At 46.9% G+C, this 18015-nt stretch overlaps 1 protein-coding gene across 1 annotated transcript in view; it reads left to right on the top strand.

Annotated features, from left to right (window-relative positions):
- The first annotated feature begins 9560 nt into the window (after window positions 1-9560).
- The window catches only part of LOC139052634 (sodium/iodide cotransporter-like), a 53240-nt gene continuing 44785 nt past the window's right edge, over window positions 9561-18015 (top strand). Inside the window, exon 1 of the mRNA XM_070529702.1 lies at window positions 9561-9652. Coding sequence (XP_070385803.1) covers window positions 9574-9652 — 79 coding nt within the window. The 5' untranslated portion in view covers window positions 9561-9573. The remainder of the gene's footprint in view (window positions 9653-18015) is intronic.

The raw sequence follows: 18015 nt of genomic DNA, 5'->3' as shown, positions 1-18015 counted from the left end.
TCTTTGCGGGGTACCTCTGTTTCCCAGTTCTATTTCTTCCGATTCCAAATCCTGGTATCTAATCTTTGCCGTCCTGTTTGTCAGGAAGTTCTTTATATAGTTGTAGGTTCTGCATCCTACACCTATTTCTTGCATTTCTGTCAGGATTGCCTCGTGTTTGACATCGTCAAAGGCTTTCTTGAGGTCTAGAGCTAGGATTGCTTTTATATCTCTCGATCTTGAGTTTATGATGTCGTGCTGAAGCCGCAGCATCATGTCCTGGGTACTTAAGCCCGGTCTGAATCCAACCATCTCATTCGGCCATAGTTCATTTCCCTCCATGAATCGGGTTAACCTTGTCTGGATTACATGTTCCATTAATTTCCCTACGCATGATGTGAGGGAGATCGGCCTGAGATTCTCTAGCTTAGGGGGCTTGCCCGGTTTGGGGATTAGTATGATGCTAGCCTCTTTCTATTGTTTCGGGAGTTCGCCTTTCTCCCATACCTGCAGAATGTATTTGGTTATAGCTGTGATGGACTCATCGTCTAGGTTCCGCAGCATTTTGTTTATTATCCCATCTGGGCCTGGGGCCGATTTCGTTTTCACTCTGATTATTTCCGCTCTCACTACTGCCTCTGTTATGGGTGCATCTAGCTCCTCATTTAGGGGTCCCCCATATTCTGGTAGGTTAGTGCGAGTCACGTTTCCTATGTATGTTTGTTTGATCTCTTCCATGAAGCTCTCGTCTGTTCCGTCGTATTTATGTCGTTCGTGTTTTGGCTAGCCTTATGTTTGTCTGCGACTTTGATTGGGTTGGGTATAGCAGGTGTCTTAGGATGTTCCATGTTTTAGCTAAACTCATACCTTTTTCCATGTCATCACATGTGTTACACCAGTTTTGCTCGCATAGCTGTAGTGCGTATTTTTCAATCTCTCGATTTAGTCTGGCTATTCTTCTTTTTAGATTCCGGTTCCATCTCTGTTTTTTGAGCCGGCTTTCAAGACTACCCTTTGCTTCCCACATGTACAATAGCTTGTTGTCTGCTATAAGTCGAGCGTCTTGGCCTTCTAAAGTAACCGTTGCTTCGGTGACGTGTTTTTTAAGCGTGTCTGTCCATTCTCTTAGGTCCGTGATGATTGAGGTTGGAGATTCCTCTCGCCGCTTTCTAAATCTATCCCATTCTGTAACTTTTGGCTGTTTTAGTCATTTTTCCTTTACTCCCTTCATTAATTTTGTGGCAATTATATAGTGATCGCTGCCTAAGTCTTGTCCTGTATTGTCCCACGTTACTGTTCTGGTGTTTTCGGAGACTGTTAAGTCAGGTGTGGTATCTGCGGTGACGCTGTTTCCTTTTCTAATTGGGTTTCCTGGGTCGGTGTGTAGTGAGACGTTCACTTCCTGTATGTCCTCCCACAGCTGCCTTCCCTTGCCATCCCTTCTGTTGTATCCCCATTACTCATGCAACGCGTTTAGGTCTCCTACTATGAATAGGGGGTTCTTTGCTGCTGCTTTCAGGGCTTTGCGGAAGATGGCCCTAAACCTGACTTTTTTCTGTCTAGGACTTGAGTAGATGTTTAGTAGAAATAGGCTGGGCTTTTCTTTTCTACCCGTAAGCATCTCCACTAAGACTCCTTCTGTGTCCCTGGATTGAATCTCGTGTTCGATTGTTGCTACGTTTCTTTTCACTAGGGTTGTTACCCTCGATTTTTCCCCCTTATCAGTGTGAAACGCCTGTTATCCTGGGAGGGATGCTAATATACCGGTTTCTCGCAGCGCTATTGCTAGCGGCTTTTCTTCTAGTGTATCTATGTAGTTTTGTAGTAGCGCTCGCTTGCGTTGGAACCCTCGGCAGTTCCATTGCCAAATGATAGACTTAATTCGTGCGTTTCTGGCCATATTGGATTTGAGTAAAGGAGTCCTCTAAGTTTTTCTGTCGCTCCGCAAGGGCAACCAGCTCGGTTCTTTGGGTTTGTAGTTCAGTTCTCTGTGCCTGTAGTTCTGCTGTTATACTTTCAGATCTATGGCTTATATTTTTTTGTATCAGGCTGAGTGCAGTCATGACCTGTGCCATGAAGTCTCTTTGTTCTGTCTGTATCGTTTTCATTGCGTTCCTATTCGCCTCGCATTCCTTCTTTAGTTCTGCCCAGATGTCTGTTTCGTTATCTCCTTTCCGTTTAAGTGGGGGTCTCCTGACTGTTTCTGATTCATCCATTTTCTCTCCTTCTGTTTCCCGCTGCTTGGGTGTTGGGGGAGTGGCTTGTTGGGCTACCTCCTTGGGTTGTGCGGGTTGTGTGCGGGGAGGGGGGATGTTGCCTTCTCTTTTTCTTTTTGCGCTTTCATAAGGTTATTTTTGAGCCCTTGTAGCTCCTCTACATTTTTCTTTAAGTATTCTATTTCTCTGTCCTTATCATCTTTGGCCTGGGAGGACCCTTCTACGAAGCTTACTTGTTTGGGCTCTCTGCTTGGATCCCTGCTTCTGCTTCGTCCCTTGCCCCATGGGTCCTTTGGGTCCCTGGATCTCGATCTCCTGTGTCCCCTAGTCTCCTGACAACCGGGGGTCAGCAAGTTTCCTTGGTTGTATCCTTCCAGCTTGGGGAAGTCCTCCTTGAGGAGTTTCTCAGCTCCGTCCGCAGGGGGTTTCCGTTGTTGGGTCTTCAGCTCCTCCTGCTGCTTGTCTTTCTTCTTCTCCCAGAATTTTCTTGATTTCGTACGGTGTTCTGTACAGCTCTTTGCATCTCTTGTCGCCGAGTGAGTGCTCTTTCCCGCAGAGCTGTCATTTGGCTTCGCATTGGTGGTCCTCCTGCGGGTTTTCTTCCCCACATCTTCGGCATTTTTTGTTGTACGGGTTTGGGCACACGTCCGATCTGTGTCCCAATCGACCGCACGCATACCTCGTACTTTTTCTTGTGTAGGACGCATCTCGTTGGCGTGGGCGACAGGTACACTTGCCTCGGAACTGTGCTTTCTTCGAAGAGGATAAGTACGGCCTTCGTTCCCTTGCCCAGCCTTCGCACTCCTAGGATTGGGGGGTTGTTCGCACTGAAGTACTCCATTCTTTCTTTGATTTCGTCTTCAGTCCAGAATAGAGGTACGCCGTATATGACGCCTTTTCCGCTGTTTTCTGGCGCCGCCACGTATGCGTTGACGTTCACCTTTTCTTTGCCTATCGTCAGTTCTCTGATCGCTGCATACTTATTTCTCGTCGTTTTGTCCTTTGTAGCAATGAGGATCGATTGTTGCTTCGTGTTGAACGTGACGATGTCGTTCACTCCTCTGTCACTTGTCTCGGCCGTCGCGCTGATTGCATCAGCCACGAAAGCTCCTCCGAGTTGAAGTAATTTCTCTAGTCCCCCTTGAGGTCTCATAATTATCTTCTCGTAGTCGGGCGGAATTCTCGTATGTTGCCTTTCCACCGACTTCTCTGCCTTTCTTCATCCCTCGCGTCACTCCGCAGCACGCTCCCGTATGCCTCGCTTCCCGGCGACGCGGCCGCCTTCTCTCAACTCCGCTGGTGCTACTTTTCCGCTCCTCTTCGCTTTAAACCACTGTCCCGGAATCTTCAGCTCGTCGGGATCAATTTCCGTACCTTCTACAACCTCCATGTTGCACGAGGTCGTCTGGGCACGGCCTTTAGACCTAGCCTCTATCTCTGCTCCCTAGCGCGTCTAGGCCTCGCTAGGCCTAGCGGCCCTCACGGCATGGTGCGGCTTCATGAGCTCAGCAAGCTGGAGAATTCGGTCCCACCTTCTTAATTCCGGTGAATCCGCGTTTCGACCTCTCTTCTCCTTGATTCCAGCTAGAAACCAAGACCGTCGAACCCAACTTGTGCTCGAGCGGCCGTAGTCGACGGAGCCCATCGAACGCACGTCTGCTCGAGCGATCGTCGTCGTCTTCTCCTCGAGCTAGAGGCCAGCTGGAGTCTGACGTTTTCAAGCGTCTACCAAAATATCCTGTAAAAACAGCGATTAAGGATTTCTTTGTTAGGTTACATGTCGAAGTTCTACCTGTAAAAACCTGGCTACGTAACAAGGGTTTCTTCGTGCCGTGGTCAACGGTCTGCCCGCTCTGTCCCTATCCAGAATCGTTGCAGCACGTATTTTTTTGTACAAACGCAGTACTATTTTGGCCCAACATACATATTGTGTTTGACGTGCAGATATACCCAAATTGGTATAACGTAAGAAATATGACACTGGAAGATGACAAAAACAACAACAGTGTTGAAACCCTGTTATTCCTAGGTTTTTATGCATTTCGGAGATCTCGAACTGATTACGTCCTAGCTCTAGAAAACGGAAAACCTACGTGGAAGCACTTTTGCGATGCTTTTGCGTATACAAGTTCGCTGCTGGGAGGCGAAGATGAGTTTAGCAAGCGATGGCAAGTGTTGCAGAAGCGCCTGCAGCAAAGATGAATACTTATATAGATGTGAAATTCTCTCTCTCTCTCTGTGTGTGTGTTAGAAAAGCTGTAAAGAAATAACGCTTCCGTGCATGGTACCTGCTATGTAAAAAAAAGGAAATAAAAGAAAGTCGCAGGAAAAAAAAAGTGAAGTGGTAGGAGTACCTGACTTGTGAGCGAGAGGACATGAGTTGGAATCCTAGTCTCGGGCACATTTTTTTTATTAGGGTATAAATGCTTAATTCCATTAATTCCACCTTTGCGGAGCATCGGAACGAATTACCGTTACTCCCTTGAGGAGCATCGGGCAAGGGCAACTGTTAGTCCCCGAAGGAGTAAGCGCATGGGGAGTAACAGTTCATCCCTTATCAGTTCGTCCCCAAAAGGATTAATGGTTGTGGCAGATCAGTTAGTGCCCAAAAGGACTAACCTCCCTACCCCTTTTAGTCCTTTTTTTCTCAAAGTGTAGGCTGCGATATCGACATGGCTAGCTAGGACCATCGCGTGAGACGAAACCAAATGTCAGCTTTTCGAATGTGTATGAGGTAGCGGCTCTGCTTACTGCCACATATGAAAACTAGCAGTACCATATAATTAATAGCTTAATAAATAATTAAAAAGAGCTTTCAGAGCTCATTACTCTTTCTCCAACCGGTGCGAGTAGCGTATAAAGTGCTTCTAACAAAAGCGAGGCTAAAATGTATTCCAAGCTATTCTTAGTAACTTTCCGCTTATGAATTGAATCAGTATCAGTATGTTTAGATCTTCATTCTTCAGTCAGAAAATACTTTTAAGCAGCGGCTCGTAACGTTTCTGACTCAGTAAAGTTCCTCTGGCGGTCGCTATCTGATTGTTTATTTTCTGTCTGATCGCTCACGGGCGTGCTCTGTTAGGATAGATTTGTTCTTGCTAGGCACAAGGATTATAAGTAGATGTTATGCACGTTGTAATAGCTTGTAGCAAATACATATTATGACTAGTCGCTCGCTTACTGTGGGGACCGTTACAAAACGTTTAGCTTCGAACATTAGTGCGTTGTCGGTGCCATTGCCCTCACCCATGCTTCGGTGCATTGATTCAAGTGCGCACCTGTGCAGTTATTCTTGGCGTGTGTGTGTGAAAACATTTATTGTAAAGAGGTCCGGAGGCTCGGCTTCTTAAGCCAAGGCGGGCCGCTCCCACGTTGGCACTGTCAGGCCAAGCCTTTCAGCGACATCATGGGCCCTCTGGACGGCCCTTAGTTATTCTTGTTACGTTGGCGATAAAGTGGGCGTAAGTTTGCGTGTGACTTGGGATCGATAAAGTGCGAGGAATCTAACTGTATGCCAAGAAGCGGCGCTAGTCCCTTTGTCATTGTATAACGAGTGGTACTCACTGGTGGAAACGTTCCGGGGTTGAAGTCCTTTCCTTGGAGGTTAGCACTACAGCTCGGGCAGATGAGTAAATTATTTCTATCCTCGAAGGAAGCCGTGCGCCGTGAAGAGCCAGCAACACAGGCAGCCCTTATGTAGTCCGCAGTCCCTTATATATAGCAGTTGTCCGTGAACTTGGCCACACATATTCTTTGCGTTCCTTAGTATAGCAGCCACAATTTTTGCAGCTGAGTACTGCAGGCATCTTCACTTCACCGCTCTACATTTTTGCAGCATGAATGGATCACAGTGCGTTATCGAAAACTCAGTTGCATTTCCGACAGCAGATTGCACAGAAACATGGCAGAAGAGTTCGTGGTTTTTAGTCTCGCGCTTTCTCTTAGGCAACGTGCTGCGCACCATCGAAAGCACCGTCTCATTTCTTTAGAGCAAACTGCTTCGCGAAAAGGGTCAATAGCATTTGCATGCAAAGTTCGCCCATCAGCATGACAAGATGACAACGGCTGTATGACGATGACGCAGAAACAACTATGGATAGACGAAGAAGGACATGATGTCGATGGAACGACGAAGGCGGTGTGACGACGATGGCATGGCTATGATGCGATGACGATTCTGAAACGATGATGACGGGATGAAGACAATGGGATGACAGCGTGTCTACGATGACGAGGGCGTGACCACGACTGTTTGACGACTACCGGATGACGAAGCTGGAATGATGATGATGGCACGACCACGCCGGCATGACGATGACGGTGTGACAACAGATGCATGACACTGACTCTGTGACTACGCCGCAATGAAGATGATGACATGAAAACATCGGCATAATAATAATTGATTGACGGCGAAACAATGATGATAGGTCTAATGACGAAGGTGGTAGGACGAGTGCGATATGGGAACAATGCGATGACGTTTCTGAAGAGATAAAGATGGTAAAATGACAGCGTGACGCCTACGGCCTGACGCTAATTGCATGACGATGACTGCGTGCCGTCAATGGCGTGACGATGACACTATAACGAAGATTGAATGCCGACAGCACGATTACGATAGAATGATGAAAGAATTGTGTTTAAAACGACAGAAAGCTGAGCTAGTTGGTAAGGATTAATTATGCAAGAAAGAGGTGACGCATGCAGACAGGACACAAGAGTAGAAATGTTACAAACTAGCTCAGCTTTCTGTCGTTCTAAGCTTCATTTCTAGTACGAGGCGTTCGTGTTTTCCGCTTTTCTACTCTTGCATCCTGCTGCACGCCTCACCTCTTTTTTGCATTAGGAATTATGTCCATTGGGTGACGAAGGCGGTATGACAACGATGACCTGAGGACAAAAGGATGATGTATCTGAGGAGATAAATATCGTAAAAGGATAGCCTAACGACGGCGGCATGACAACAGTATGGCGATGACTGTGTGATGACGATGGCATGACAAAGACGGCATAGGAGTGGGATGATCAAGTTACCATCACGACAATGAAAAGAGCATGACATCATCACGACAGCAGTATGACAAAAATGCATGATGATGACTTATGACGCGACGCAGTGATAACGATGACATGACAACGGTATGAGGACAATAGGATGACCAAGATGGCGTGACGACAACTATATTATGACCATTATATGACGACCTTGGCGCGAGCACGACGGCAGGATGAGAGTGGGATGACTTAAGTGGCGAAGCTGGAATGGCCACGACGGCATCACGGCGTTGGTGTGACAGCAAATGCAAGACGACTGTATGACAACGCGTTGTTGTAACGACAGCATCATGACCCCAATGGCATTACGACCATGACCAGATGCATAGTGGTACAAGCTCTAATAGACATCTTTGGCCAGTGGGTAGGCGTACAAGGCGTAACGACAATGGCATGACGAGACCAGATAACAAAGCTGGAATAACGACGAATACCGAATAACGAATAATAACGAATACCGCGTGGCACAAGCTAGTAGGCCTATTCGGCTACTGCGTTAGTATAAGAGGGTAGATAGATAGATAGATAAATAGATAGATGGATATATAGATAGATAGCATGATTGATTGATTAATTGATTGATTGATTGATAGGCTAAAAACGCCCGAAGTAGGCTACGAAGACTAATCGTAGGTCACGATCTCCAGCAGACTCGAAAGCGCCGGTCAACTAGTGACCACTTCGCCGTCGTGCTCTTTGTTTATATTACATATTTCAGATCAATTGCGCCAGAAAGCTAGTGCCGGGCACGATTCCTGGACCAGGACAAATTTTCGCTCATCTGCTAAGCTTTCCTTCTGATAAATAATAATATTTGGGGTTTTACGTGCCAAAACCACTTTCTGATTATGAGCCACGCTGTAGTGGGGGACTCCGGAAATTTTGACCACCTGGGGTTCTTTAACGTGCACCTAAATCTAAGCACACCGGTGTTTTCGCATTTCGCCCCCATCGAAATGCGGCCGCCGTGGCCGGGATTTCCTTCTGATAAACCTGTATGGGCTTTCTTTGTAGCTTTCTGCTATTCACTCGTGAATGACAATATTTACCATCTATGGTCACGTATTGTAGCGATTTCTTTCATGCCTCAATTGACTTTTGTCATTCACTTGAATAAACGCACGCTCCCATTATCGCAGAGTTGGTTCCCTCGGCGAGATGGATGGACTAGTAGAAACCGGAAAAAAATGTTCTTGCGAAGTACAGCGCCCAACCGCCAGAATTGTTCTAGGTATTTACTACAAGTACAAGTGGAATAAAACGCCTGCGCAGTACTGCTGAACGCATATAACCTGGATAAGAGCCGCTCACTGAGCAATGGAAGAAAGAATGGTAAGTGTGCGTCATGAGACAGGAAGAGGGCAAGCACCAATATATTCCAGTCGAAATCGAGATGGAAAAAGGAAGTTGGGCAGGTCATTATGTGTGTAGAACAGATCATCGGTAGTCCATTGGTGGAATGGAATAGGTGCCATAGATAGAAGAACGCAGTTGAGAACGGCAGGGAATTAAGCTGTGTGACGAGACTAGAAAATTTGAAAGCCCAGGTTGAAGGCAGCTGGCGCAGGACAAAGGTATTAGATCGTCACTAGGACAGACCTTCGTCCTGCAATGTACAAGCAATGTGCTGAGGCTGACGATTGCGGAGATCACTGGTTACACGCTTAATTTCCGCACCTGGAGCATGTAACCTGATTTGAATGATGTCAATGTCTGGGGCCGAAGAATTTGCTTATGAGCTAATTGACCATTTAAATTTGCTGTGAAAGTAATTTGCGCGTGCTCAGGTGACATCCCTGAAAAGGCAAAATAATGCTGTCCACCATGGGGGAATAAAGAAAAAGTGTTCCTTATCAGTCGTTACATAAAAAAAAAAGACGGCGTTAACTTTATGTGTTGTGCGAGCCATTGTCTCCTTTGTGGATGTAAGAAGTTGGAACCTCCTCTATCATTTTGAAACAACACGAACAAATGCGTCGGGCGTTTTTTTCTTTCTTTTTGCTGTCACTTTCGAACTAGCTTTGACTTGCAGCTGGTGACTCACTTCCCTCCGCCAATGCTATTCGCACTGTGTACGCAACAATAAAAGAACCCGCGCTCACATATGCGCAGCTGTAAGAGGTCGTCCTGCCTCCGTTCCAAATGAGATGTCACGCTGTCGAAAGAAAAAAACAAAGAAGACTCGAGAATGTTGGCAAACAAATGCATCGAGCGTGGCGTGCCAAGAGTAGAACTTGGCACAGGTTGCAGGTGTGAAGTGAGAGTGCCATACCGGCTCGCGTCCGCGAAACACTCTATGTCCGATTCCGCTGCGAGACGGATGGACTCTCCAACAAGTTTGGGGAGCGTACACGCTTCTGACTATATAATATTTGTATCGCTGACAGCACTCAGCCTCGGTAAGCGACATCTACCTTCACTATACTAACGCTTCAAAGAGGGCTTCGATGTACGCTGCAGAGCTCGTATTGCGAACCGTGAAATTTAATTATTTGTTGTTAATTACTTGCCAAAACCCGAATGTTATAGACAAGTCGGAGCGCGGGACCCGAGATTAATTTCGGTCAGTTGGGCTTCCTTAACGGGCACACAGTGGACAGTGCACGTTTCTTTTTTTTTAATTTCGCCCCCATCGGAACGCCGCTGCCGCCGCAGCCAGGGTTCGATCCCGTGCCTCTAGCATCGCAGCGCTAACGCTGACGCCACTGCGCCACTAGACCACCATGGCGGATACAGTGCAATTTCTATTGCAGCTGGTGTCTGGAAAAACAGAGAAAGAAGAACATGCCCGTCTCATCAGTTCCTTCGAAATATTGCAGTTAAAGGCATAATTGAAGAACTCTATTACAAACTCTCGTAAGGCGGCACGTCGAAGTAATTTCACCATGTTATTCGTATCGGTCCGTTGCCAAAGCATTGCAGGGCTTTCAGAAGACAATGTCATCTTATATCGTGTTTCCAGGGCAGTTCGTGAGCTTCAGAAGAAAATTTTATTTCAGAATATTTGGTATCGGAAGTCATAATTTTTTTTTGTAAATATAAGTTACAGAACACTAAATCAGCTTATACAACTGAAGCATGTTTCGAACGCTCTACTTTAATTCAATTGGCGAAAAAAAAGAATGCTTATTGCAGGAGAAATCTCAGTGATGACACGTCGGAGTGGTATCGTACATTTCGAAGAATTTGTTTGTACTGACGTTGCGTTTTCATGCAGAAATTATGTCGAAGCTTGCTAGGTTCAGTGTTTTGTTCATTAAGAGTGTATTGTAGAAGTTTATTCCCAGTAATCGATTAGCTTGATTCCAGTGGACGCTGCCGAATTCAACGAAGAAAGGAAGACCTGCTGGAGGAACTTCAAGCAGACATCGCTATACCAGTCCTTAATTTTTTTCGTACTTCCTTTGTTGCTTTCCTATGATTCTCTCGTGGTAAGAGCGGTGGTTTCTCCAGCGTAGAATAGCCGTTTACAGGTGCAGCTTAAGTTAAGCATAGCGTAATAGCGTATGTAGCGTACTATAGAAAGAAATTACTTCTAAATGCCAGCACCGGTGCTCAGTTTGGAACGTGGAGACGGCAGTGGTAGACTCGGGTACAGTTCTGTTGGACAGACTGGGCATTGCCAGTCCGTGCTGCCGAATCGGTACATCATCTTATGCGCATGGGGCACCATCAAATTCTCCACTTACCGTTCACTGAGAGAGCCTTTCGCGGAGCCAGACACGCAGGAGACAGTGAGCATGTCAGCATTGTTACCTGAGGTTACTAGTTGCTTCAGTTGGTTGAGCTAGTTAAACACACGCGCGCAGGCGCACACGCACACACACACACACACACACACACACACACACACACACACACACACACACACACACACACACACACACACACACACACACACACACACACACACACACACACACACACGCACACCTGCCTTTTCATGTCGCTCGTATCATTTCAATCCGTACATCCTCAGGCTTTCGCAAAGAACGAGCAATGGGGTTCGTCAAAGTGCCTTCCTGCACGTGCAACGCCAAGCTGCACAATGTGTTCCTCTGTTTAGTTGCCTCAAGTTACTACCGGGTTAGAGAGTAATAGTGATTAGAGATCCTGGATGGGCACCAAGAAATTACGAAATGGAACCCACCAAGAGCAAGAAATTTACCACCAAATGAGTCATTTTTGCTTGACTGAATTACGTAGCAATCCCGTGAGTTATTTCTATAATGACTACAGCGTTATTGAAATGGTTGCCTGAGAAGTTGTGGACAAAGAATTTGTAGCCACACACTGCAACTAAATAATCTGGCCCACTGTTATCAGGAATTCAATGGGTGATATCTCACTCCTGGAATCAATACACAAAAATGACATCAAAAGTAACCACGTTTGCTGCAAGTTTAGCGTGACTTGGTTTGTTCAAGGGAGGTTGAAGGGTGCGAGCAACTATTCACCTTTTAAGTATTCAACTATTCACACCTGGTCTCGCCAGATCACCGAAGCCAAGCATATATGTGATTGCTTAGCACTTCGAGGGGAAGCTACTTGGAATTGCTGAGGGCCGATTCAGTGCACGCCTCCTCAAAATTTCTCTTTCTCCCTCAGCCGCCCGGTGTGTACGTTATGCTGCTGAGCTCCAGATCTCAAGTTTACCCGCCGTGGTTGTTTAGTGGCTATGGTGTGGCACGATGTCGTGGCATCAAATCCTGGCCACGATGGACGCATTTAGATTGGACCGAAATGTGAAAACACCTTTGTACTTAGATTTAGCTGCTTGTTAAAGAACCCCAGGTGGTCCAAATTATTCCGGAGTCCCTCACTATGGCGTGCCTCCTAGACAGATCGTGGTTTTGGCTCGTAAAACTCCATTATCTTTTAGATGTCAAGTTTCATTCCTGGCCGTGGCGGCTTTATTTCTACAGGGCCAAACGCTCGCGTAATGTTACTCGCGGGGTCTCTTCACGAGTAACATGAGTCCCGGTCCTCTTGTATTAAAGCACAATTTAATCATAAGAAAACTTTGTCGTAAGTGCCATCTGTGATTGCTTAGCGACGCGACTGTCACCTCACCATCACACTGGTTACCATTGTGAGTGACGCCTGCCACCGGCCAATAGGGAGACACTTACTTACGTAAGATATGTTTAATTAATGTGGACCCAGGCCGGTATAATATAACAAAGCAATGCCTTCCATACGATTGTATTTCTGGTTTTTCATGCACCGTTTGCGGCCGCCTGATCCTATTGCGCAGCTAGGATCATGCCATAGCGTGAAAAAGAGCAGCGTGCGAATAGGGTTGGTAAATTACCCCGGCACAGGGCCCGTATTTGCAAAGGTTTTCCTAAATGCATTTTTCCATTGGCCGACGGAATTCGCCAATACTATGTCCAGCATCAAGACTGGCTGGCAGTTGTTCTTTCAAACAGTCCTAATGTAAGACCCTTTATTTTGTGTGTGTGTGTGTCTGCGGGTGGAGGGGGAGGTACGAGCATAGGTGCATGCCTTGAAAGACTTATGGTATCCTTAGTCTGCCACAGCCGATGACAGCTTCCCAAAATCGTAGCAAACACATTATTTACATCATTGAAATTTTCACAGATGTGGTGGTTTTGCTTGACGGAAAACAGGAGAATTTAATCCTTGGGCGAAGGCTTTCACTGACAGTGGACTTAAGTAGGATGCTGTTGCTGCTGATCGTCAAGATCATGCATGTTTAATTTTGAGCGAGTTTCAAAACTTTTAAAATCGGTTTGTATTTATTGGTGAAAATTTAAGGCCGACTTATAAAACATCTCAAGGGAAAAAAAAACATAGCCTACAAAATTTGAGGGAAATACTAGACCAGTTTTATACATAACTCTTCTCTCAGCCCATATATATCTTTGTGAAGTAAACAGGCCCACATTCTGCACTAAATTACGTACTACAATGATTATGCTCTATCAATGATATTCAAAAGTTAATACCTAATATAAGGATGAAAAACTAAAGGAAGACGTTTCCATTGATGCAGCCAGTACACAATGCGTTTTATACCGCATAAATAAAGTGAGAACGTAAAATGGTGGTCCATACTATAGATGGATGAATTCGGTGTAGCTGCAGTGTCCAATGATAGCGAATATATGAAAAAGCTGTTGCTACTTACATATCTTTATTGATAGAAAACCTCAAAATAGTGTTTATCTTGTTGAATCCACTTAATCGATAACATCAAGACCTAGAAATTTTATGTGTGACTCAGTATTGACTGTACATACTTAAAGTACAAGAGCTTCTCTTATTGCTCTCCTAAAGTTAGAAAACATGTTCTACTAAATTATTTCAGGAATTAGTTTTTCTTCCTCGTTGCTTGGTTAATAGCTTGTACTTAGGTTTATAGGATCACGATTGTTTGGCTTTTCATGTTGTTTGATAGCTTTCATTTGTTTGAAAATTTAAAAGAACAAATTATTTGCCAGAATTTTGTTTGTGGGTACCAAAGCGGGCACACAAGCTCAGGCATATGGATGCTGATAGTCAGTTTGGCCAAATCATAATAGGGAACTCTTGTGCACATTTGGAGTTATCTATTTTATGTTTACAGCTCATTTCTGCCAGAATGCCACAATTTTGTTCTGAATTCTGCTATCAACTTTTTCTTTCAATCTGAGACAATTCCGACAACCCATAAATGCAGAGAGAGACATCAGGTGCAGCATCGATTGCGATAGGAAATTAGTAGGCACCTATGCCAACTAAGGGTAGTAGGTGTATCGGGTAGCGCTGAGCTTAGTGCCACAATATGGCGGCGCCGCCTTCCCCCTCTTTTTCTATCGGCTGGATTGCATTGGCGCGGCGCGCTACGAGCTTGCGCTCGCATTTCCGAGTACAGATTGGCGGGCGCCAGGTTTTCGCACTGGGCTTCACCAGATCAATCGTTGCTCGCGCTAACGTAAAGGTTGCGAGACGAAGTGAGCGTCGGGTAGCGTAGAAGTGGTTTGCGGTGCGCTTACCGTATAAGCACACAGGAATGCCGGAAAACAATCATACAAGCAAGGTGTCAGAAAACTAGCTTTGTTTTCTTTTACTTTGTGATGCACCTTCATATTTGGTAGGGCCGAGCAAAGGTATGGTATGGTATGGCATGGTAAACCTTCATTGAAGTCCTGCAGATCGTGAGTTCTCATGAAGCGGACAGCTCCCACGTGGGAACCGGGAGGCCGAGCCTCTGGGCAGCATCGTGGGCCTGGTTGACTGCCCTGAGTTGGTCAGCCAGAAGAGCGCTGCGGAGAACCGCCTCCCATCTGGCCGAGCTGTTATCGATGATAGAGCGTGACCGGGCACACCGCCAGAGCACGTGTGCTAACGTGGCTACTTCTCCACAGTCGCGGCAGGTAGCATTGATGCAAGTATCCGGATAGATTTTATGTAAGAGCGATGGATTGGGATACGTATTCGTTTGTTCTAGACGGAGCATTAATGCTTGAGCTCTATTGAGTCGCGGATGAGGAGCAAAGTAGGTTCTACGGCTGAGATAGTGCGATGGCTGTTCTAAATACCGCGGGAAAGAGGCCTTGCAGCGCACGTGGCTGCCACCAAAGCCATGTCACGTGTGAGTCTAGCAGCGGTGCAGTTCCCCCGTACCTGCCGCTGACGAGCCGACGCTTCACTTTTTGCCAACTTTCTGTTTCGAGCGTGTGATCATCCGTGATAAGGTCCCCAAAGTTCAGGCTGTGGTTTATTGCGTCCCAATGCATATTGAGGCTCGCTCCATAGCATCCTCTAAATTTGGCGTGCAGTGGTATGCCGCCAATTCGTCAGTGAAAATAATTGTCCCCGGTTGATTATTGGCTGCAATAATGGGACCTAGCGTCGCGGCGTCTCATCTGTCGACATTGATAAGTAGCATCTTCCGTGTCATCGCGCAGACCATGCCGAAGAGCCGTGGTCCACGATATGGAACATCACCTTGATTTTGGTGGCTCGGCGGAATGTTGTCGCCCGTCATTACGCGGACGCGATTGCACTTCCGCTTGCCGGGAGAAAACACTCGTCAATTTGCACTATCTTCCAGGCGCCACCGCGAGTGGAGGTTGCTCCAGCAGCTTGTCCCGCACTATACCACACGGGCATAGTTTCACCAGTCACCGATGGCGTGCTCCGAAAGAGGAAGCAAGTCGCCGGTCATCTCCTTCAATAGCTACATGTCTACACTTTCGCTCACGCAGTATGTCAGCCAAATCACGTGCTACCTGGATAGGCGGACGCTCGGGCCGCCGAGGTGGTCCATGTTGGCGAAGTAACTTTCGTAGTAGGGAGGCTCTATCCTGCGTTGGTTAGAATAGCGATCGCTCGGCGCTACCCACTATGAAAGCGCATAACAAACTAAAAGAAAGTAAAGCTAGTTTTCTTAACCGTTGCTTGTATGAGTGCTTTCCGGCATTCCTACGTGCTTACAGGGTAAGCGCGCGGCAAATCACTTCTACGATATCCGACGCTCACTTCATCTCGCAGCCTTTACTTTATTGTGAGTAACGAGCGATCTGTTGAAAGCCCAGTCCAAAAACCAGATGCCCACCAACCTGTGCTCGGAAATCTGAGCGCAAGCACGTAGCGAGACGCGCCAATCCAAATCAAAAGACAGAGGAAAAGGGGGAGTGCGGTGCCCCCTTCTTGTGGCACTAAGCTCAGCGCCACCATTTTATCGTCCGTATAAACTAGTAAATATTCGCTTATTGATGAAATTAGCAAAGTATGGTGTCAGCGCCCACAGTCAAACGTGAATACATCACACACAATGACCGCGGACACTCGCTGTCAAAGCGCTGGCGTAAGGAAGCGCGGCAGCAGCAACGAGAAAAGTGACTTTCGTGCCGTATATCGCTTCCACGCAAACTGAGCGCCGAGAACATAGCATGCAGAAATGTATGAGCCGTCGGTGTGCCTAGACTCTGCCCCTAACGCAGATTGCTTTCAATATACGGCCCGCGCGAACACGCGTGGCTGTGCAATACGCAGTTGCTGCAAGAGTACAACGCTCCCTCCCTCCCTTCCACCCGGTGCTGTTGCGTACTCCAGGGTAGCGTGTCGTACTGCTGCGGAGTTGTAGCGATGCATGTCTATGGAAGCTCGATCGACGTTACTGTTGGGTAGCGTGGCGTTGTCGGTGGGCTGCAGGCATCCGGTAGACCATGGCGACCAAGCAAGGACGAGCCGATTTCTAGTGCGAGACTTGCATAGTTTATTCAAAGTTTGGTGAAAGATGAACAGAAAGAATGAAATGTTTAAAAAAGGCACATTTCGGAGCCCCTTAAATAGGCTCTCTACAATCGTGGGAGGGATCTTGCTTCCATCAACGTCACGGGACAGGCACAGAGTCTGATTCGCGGATAGAGGGCAAAACTTCCGGTTATACCAAGCCTCTGGTTATACCAAGCCTTTGGTTATACTAAGCCTCCGGGAATTGCAGACGCTTGTTCTTCTCTTTTTTGCGTTGCTGGTTCATGAAAGTTCTCCTGTAGAGTTTGACAGTTCGTGGAAAGGGTCCCTCTAAATTCGCACACACACACAAAAGAGGCCTGTAAACAGTGCGGGGCTTCCACCAGACCAGCAGACACTCGAGATGACCATGGCGACTTAGGAAGTTACGCTTCGTTTCGACGAGTCGTCGTGGGCGAAAATCCTTTTTGCACGGCGTGCTAGATGCCAACCATAACAGTGCCTAGCGCGCGAGTGAAGAAGGCGCGCTGCCTCCCCGCATCTCTCCCTTGCTCGCGCGAGATAGAGCCGCGATCGCCTGCTCCCCTCGTGCGCTTTCACTGGCACATGCAAGATGCGGCGCGCGGCGACGGTGTTGTCGCCCTTGAACAGTATACGGAACATCACAGCGACACCTACACCGACAGCGACGCCAAATGCGCCTGGAGTGTCCATATAATTGCTATCGCATAAAAAAGAGAGAGGTTACCCAGAAGATGTCTTCGGTTGGCTATTGCCCCGCCGTCGATGGAGATCCTGATGGGCAGGGGACTACATACGCTGGCCATAGGGATAACGCAGGTCGGTGCTTCTAGTCGTCGCTGGCTGTCGCACATCTCTCTGGAGCACGAAACACTGTGGGCGTTTTCCCACGTCGCTCAACGTCTCCATCCGAGCCTAGATGCCTCAGAAAGGTCTGTAAGTTTCTCGTTCATAGCAAGCGTCGACAGAACTGCAACGAGACTCAGGCGCTCAGTCATCAAGCGCGAAACAGCTTCTGGCTGAGCTCCGTCAGGCTTATTTCCTACTCAAAAGCGACAATTTTACTGAACTTACAGTAACACTAAATACATACATGAACTTGTTATACGCTTCGCAAGACATGGCTCAACCCAACTGTGTGAACCAAAATAAGACTTTCCAATCCTACGTCAGGAAAAAAAGAAGAGGTTTGGGTAGCATTCCAGGCTGATTATCAATTCAGGGGCTTCAACTCAAGCCATCAGCATTGCCATTGAGAGTTCCCTTTTTATAGCCTGTCTCAAAAGAATATTGCTGTAAAGCGACACTGCAGAGCAGGAGACGGCCAATATTGGAAGGTCTTATCTCCAACCATTCGAGAGGGAAATGACTCGTTTCGATGACGAACCTAAAGCCCGCAATATAGCAGGCGAATTTTTGAACAGCCCATGCGAGACATAAGCATTTCTTCTCAGTAGCGCTGTCCTTGTGTTCTCAATTTGTGAGTTTCAGACTTTGGTAGACGACGGGGTGTACGTCCTCGCTCTCTCCCTTT

The sequence above is a fragment of the Dermacentor albipictus genome, unplaced genomic scaffold, assembly GCF_038994185.2.
Source record: "Dermacentor albipictus isolate Rhodes 1998 colony unplaced genomic scaffold, USDA_Dalb.pri_finalv2 scaffold_28, whole genome shotgun sequence".
NCBI lineage: Eukaryota > Metazoa > Arthropoda > Arachnida > Ixodida > Ixodidae > Dermacentor > Dermacentor albipictus.
This window is presented reverse-complemented; position numbering and strand designations above follow the sequence as displayed.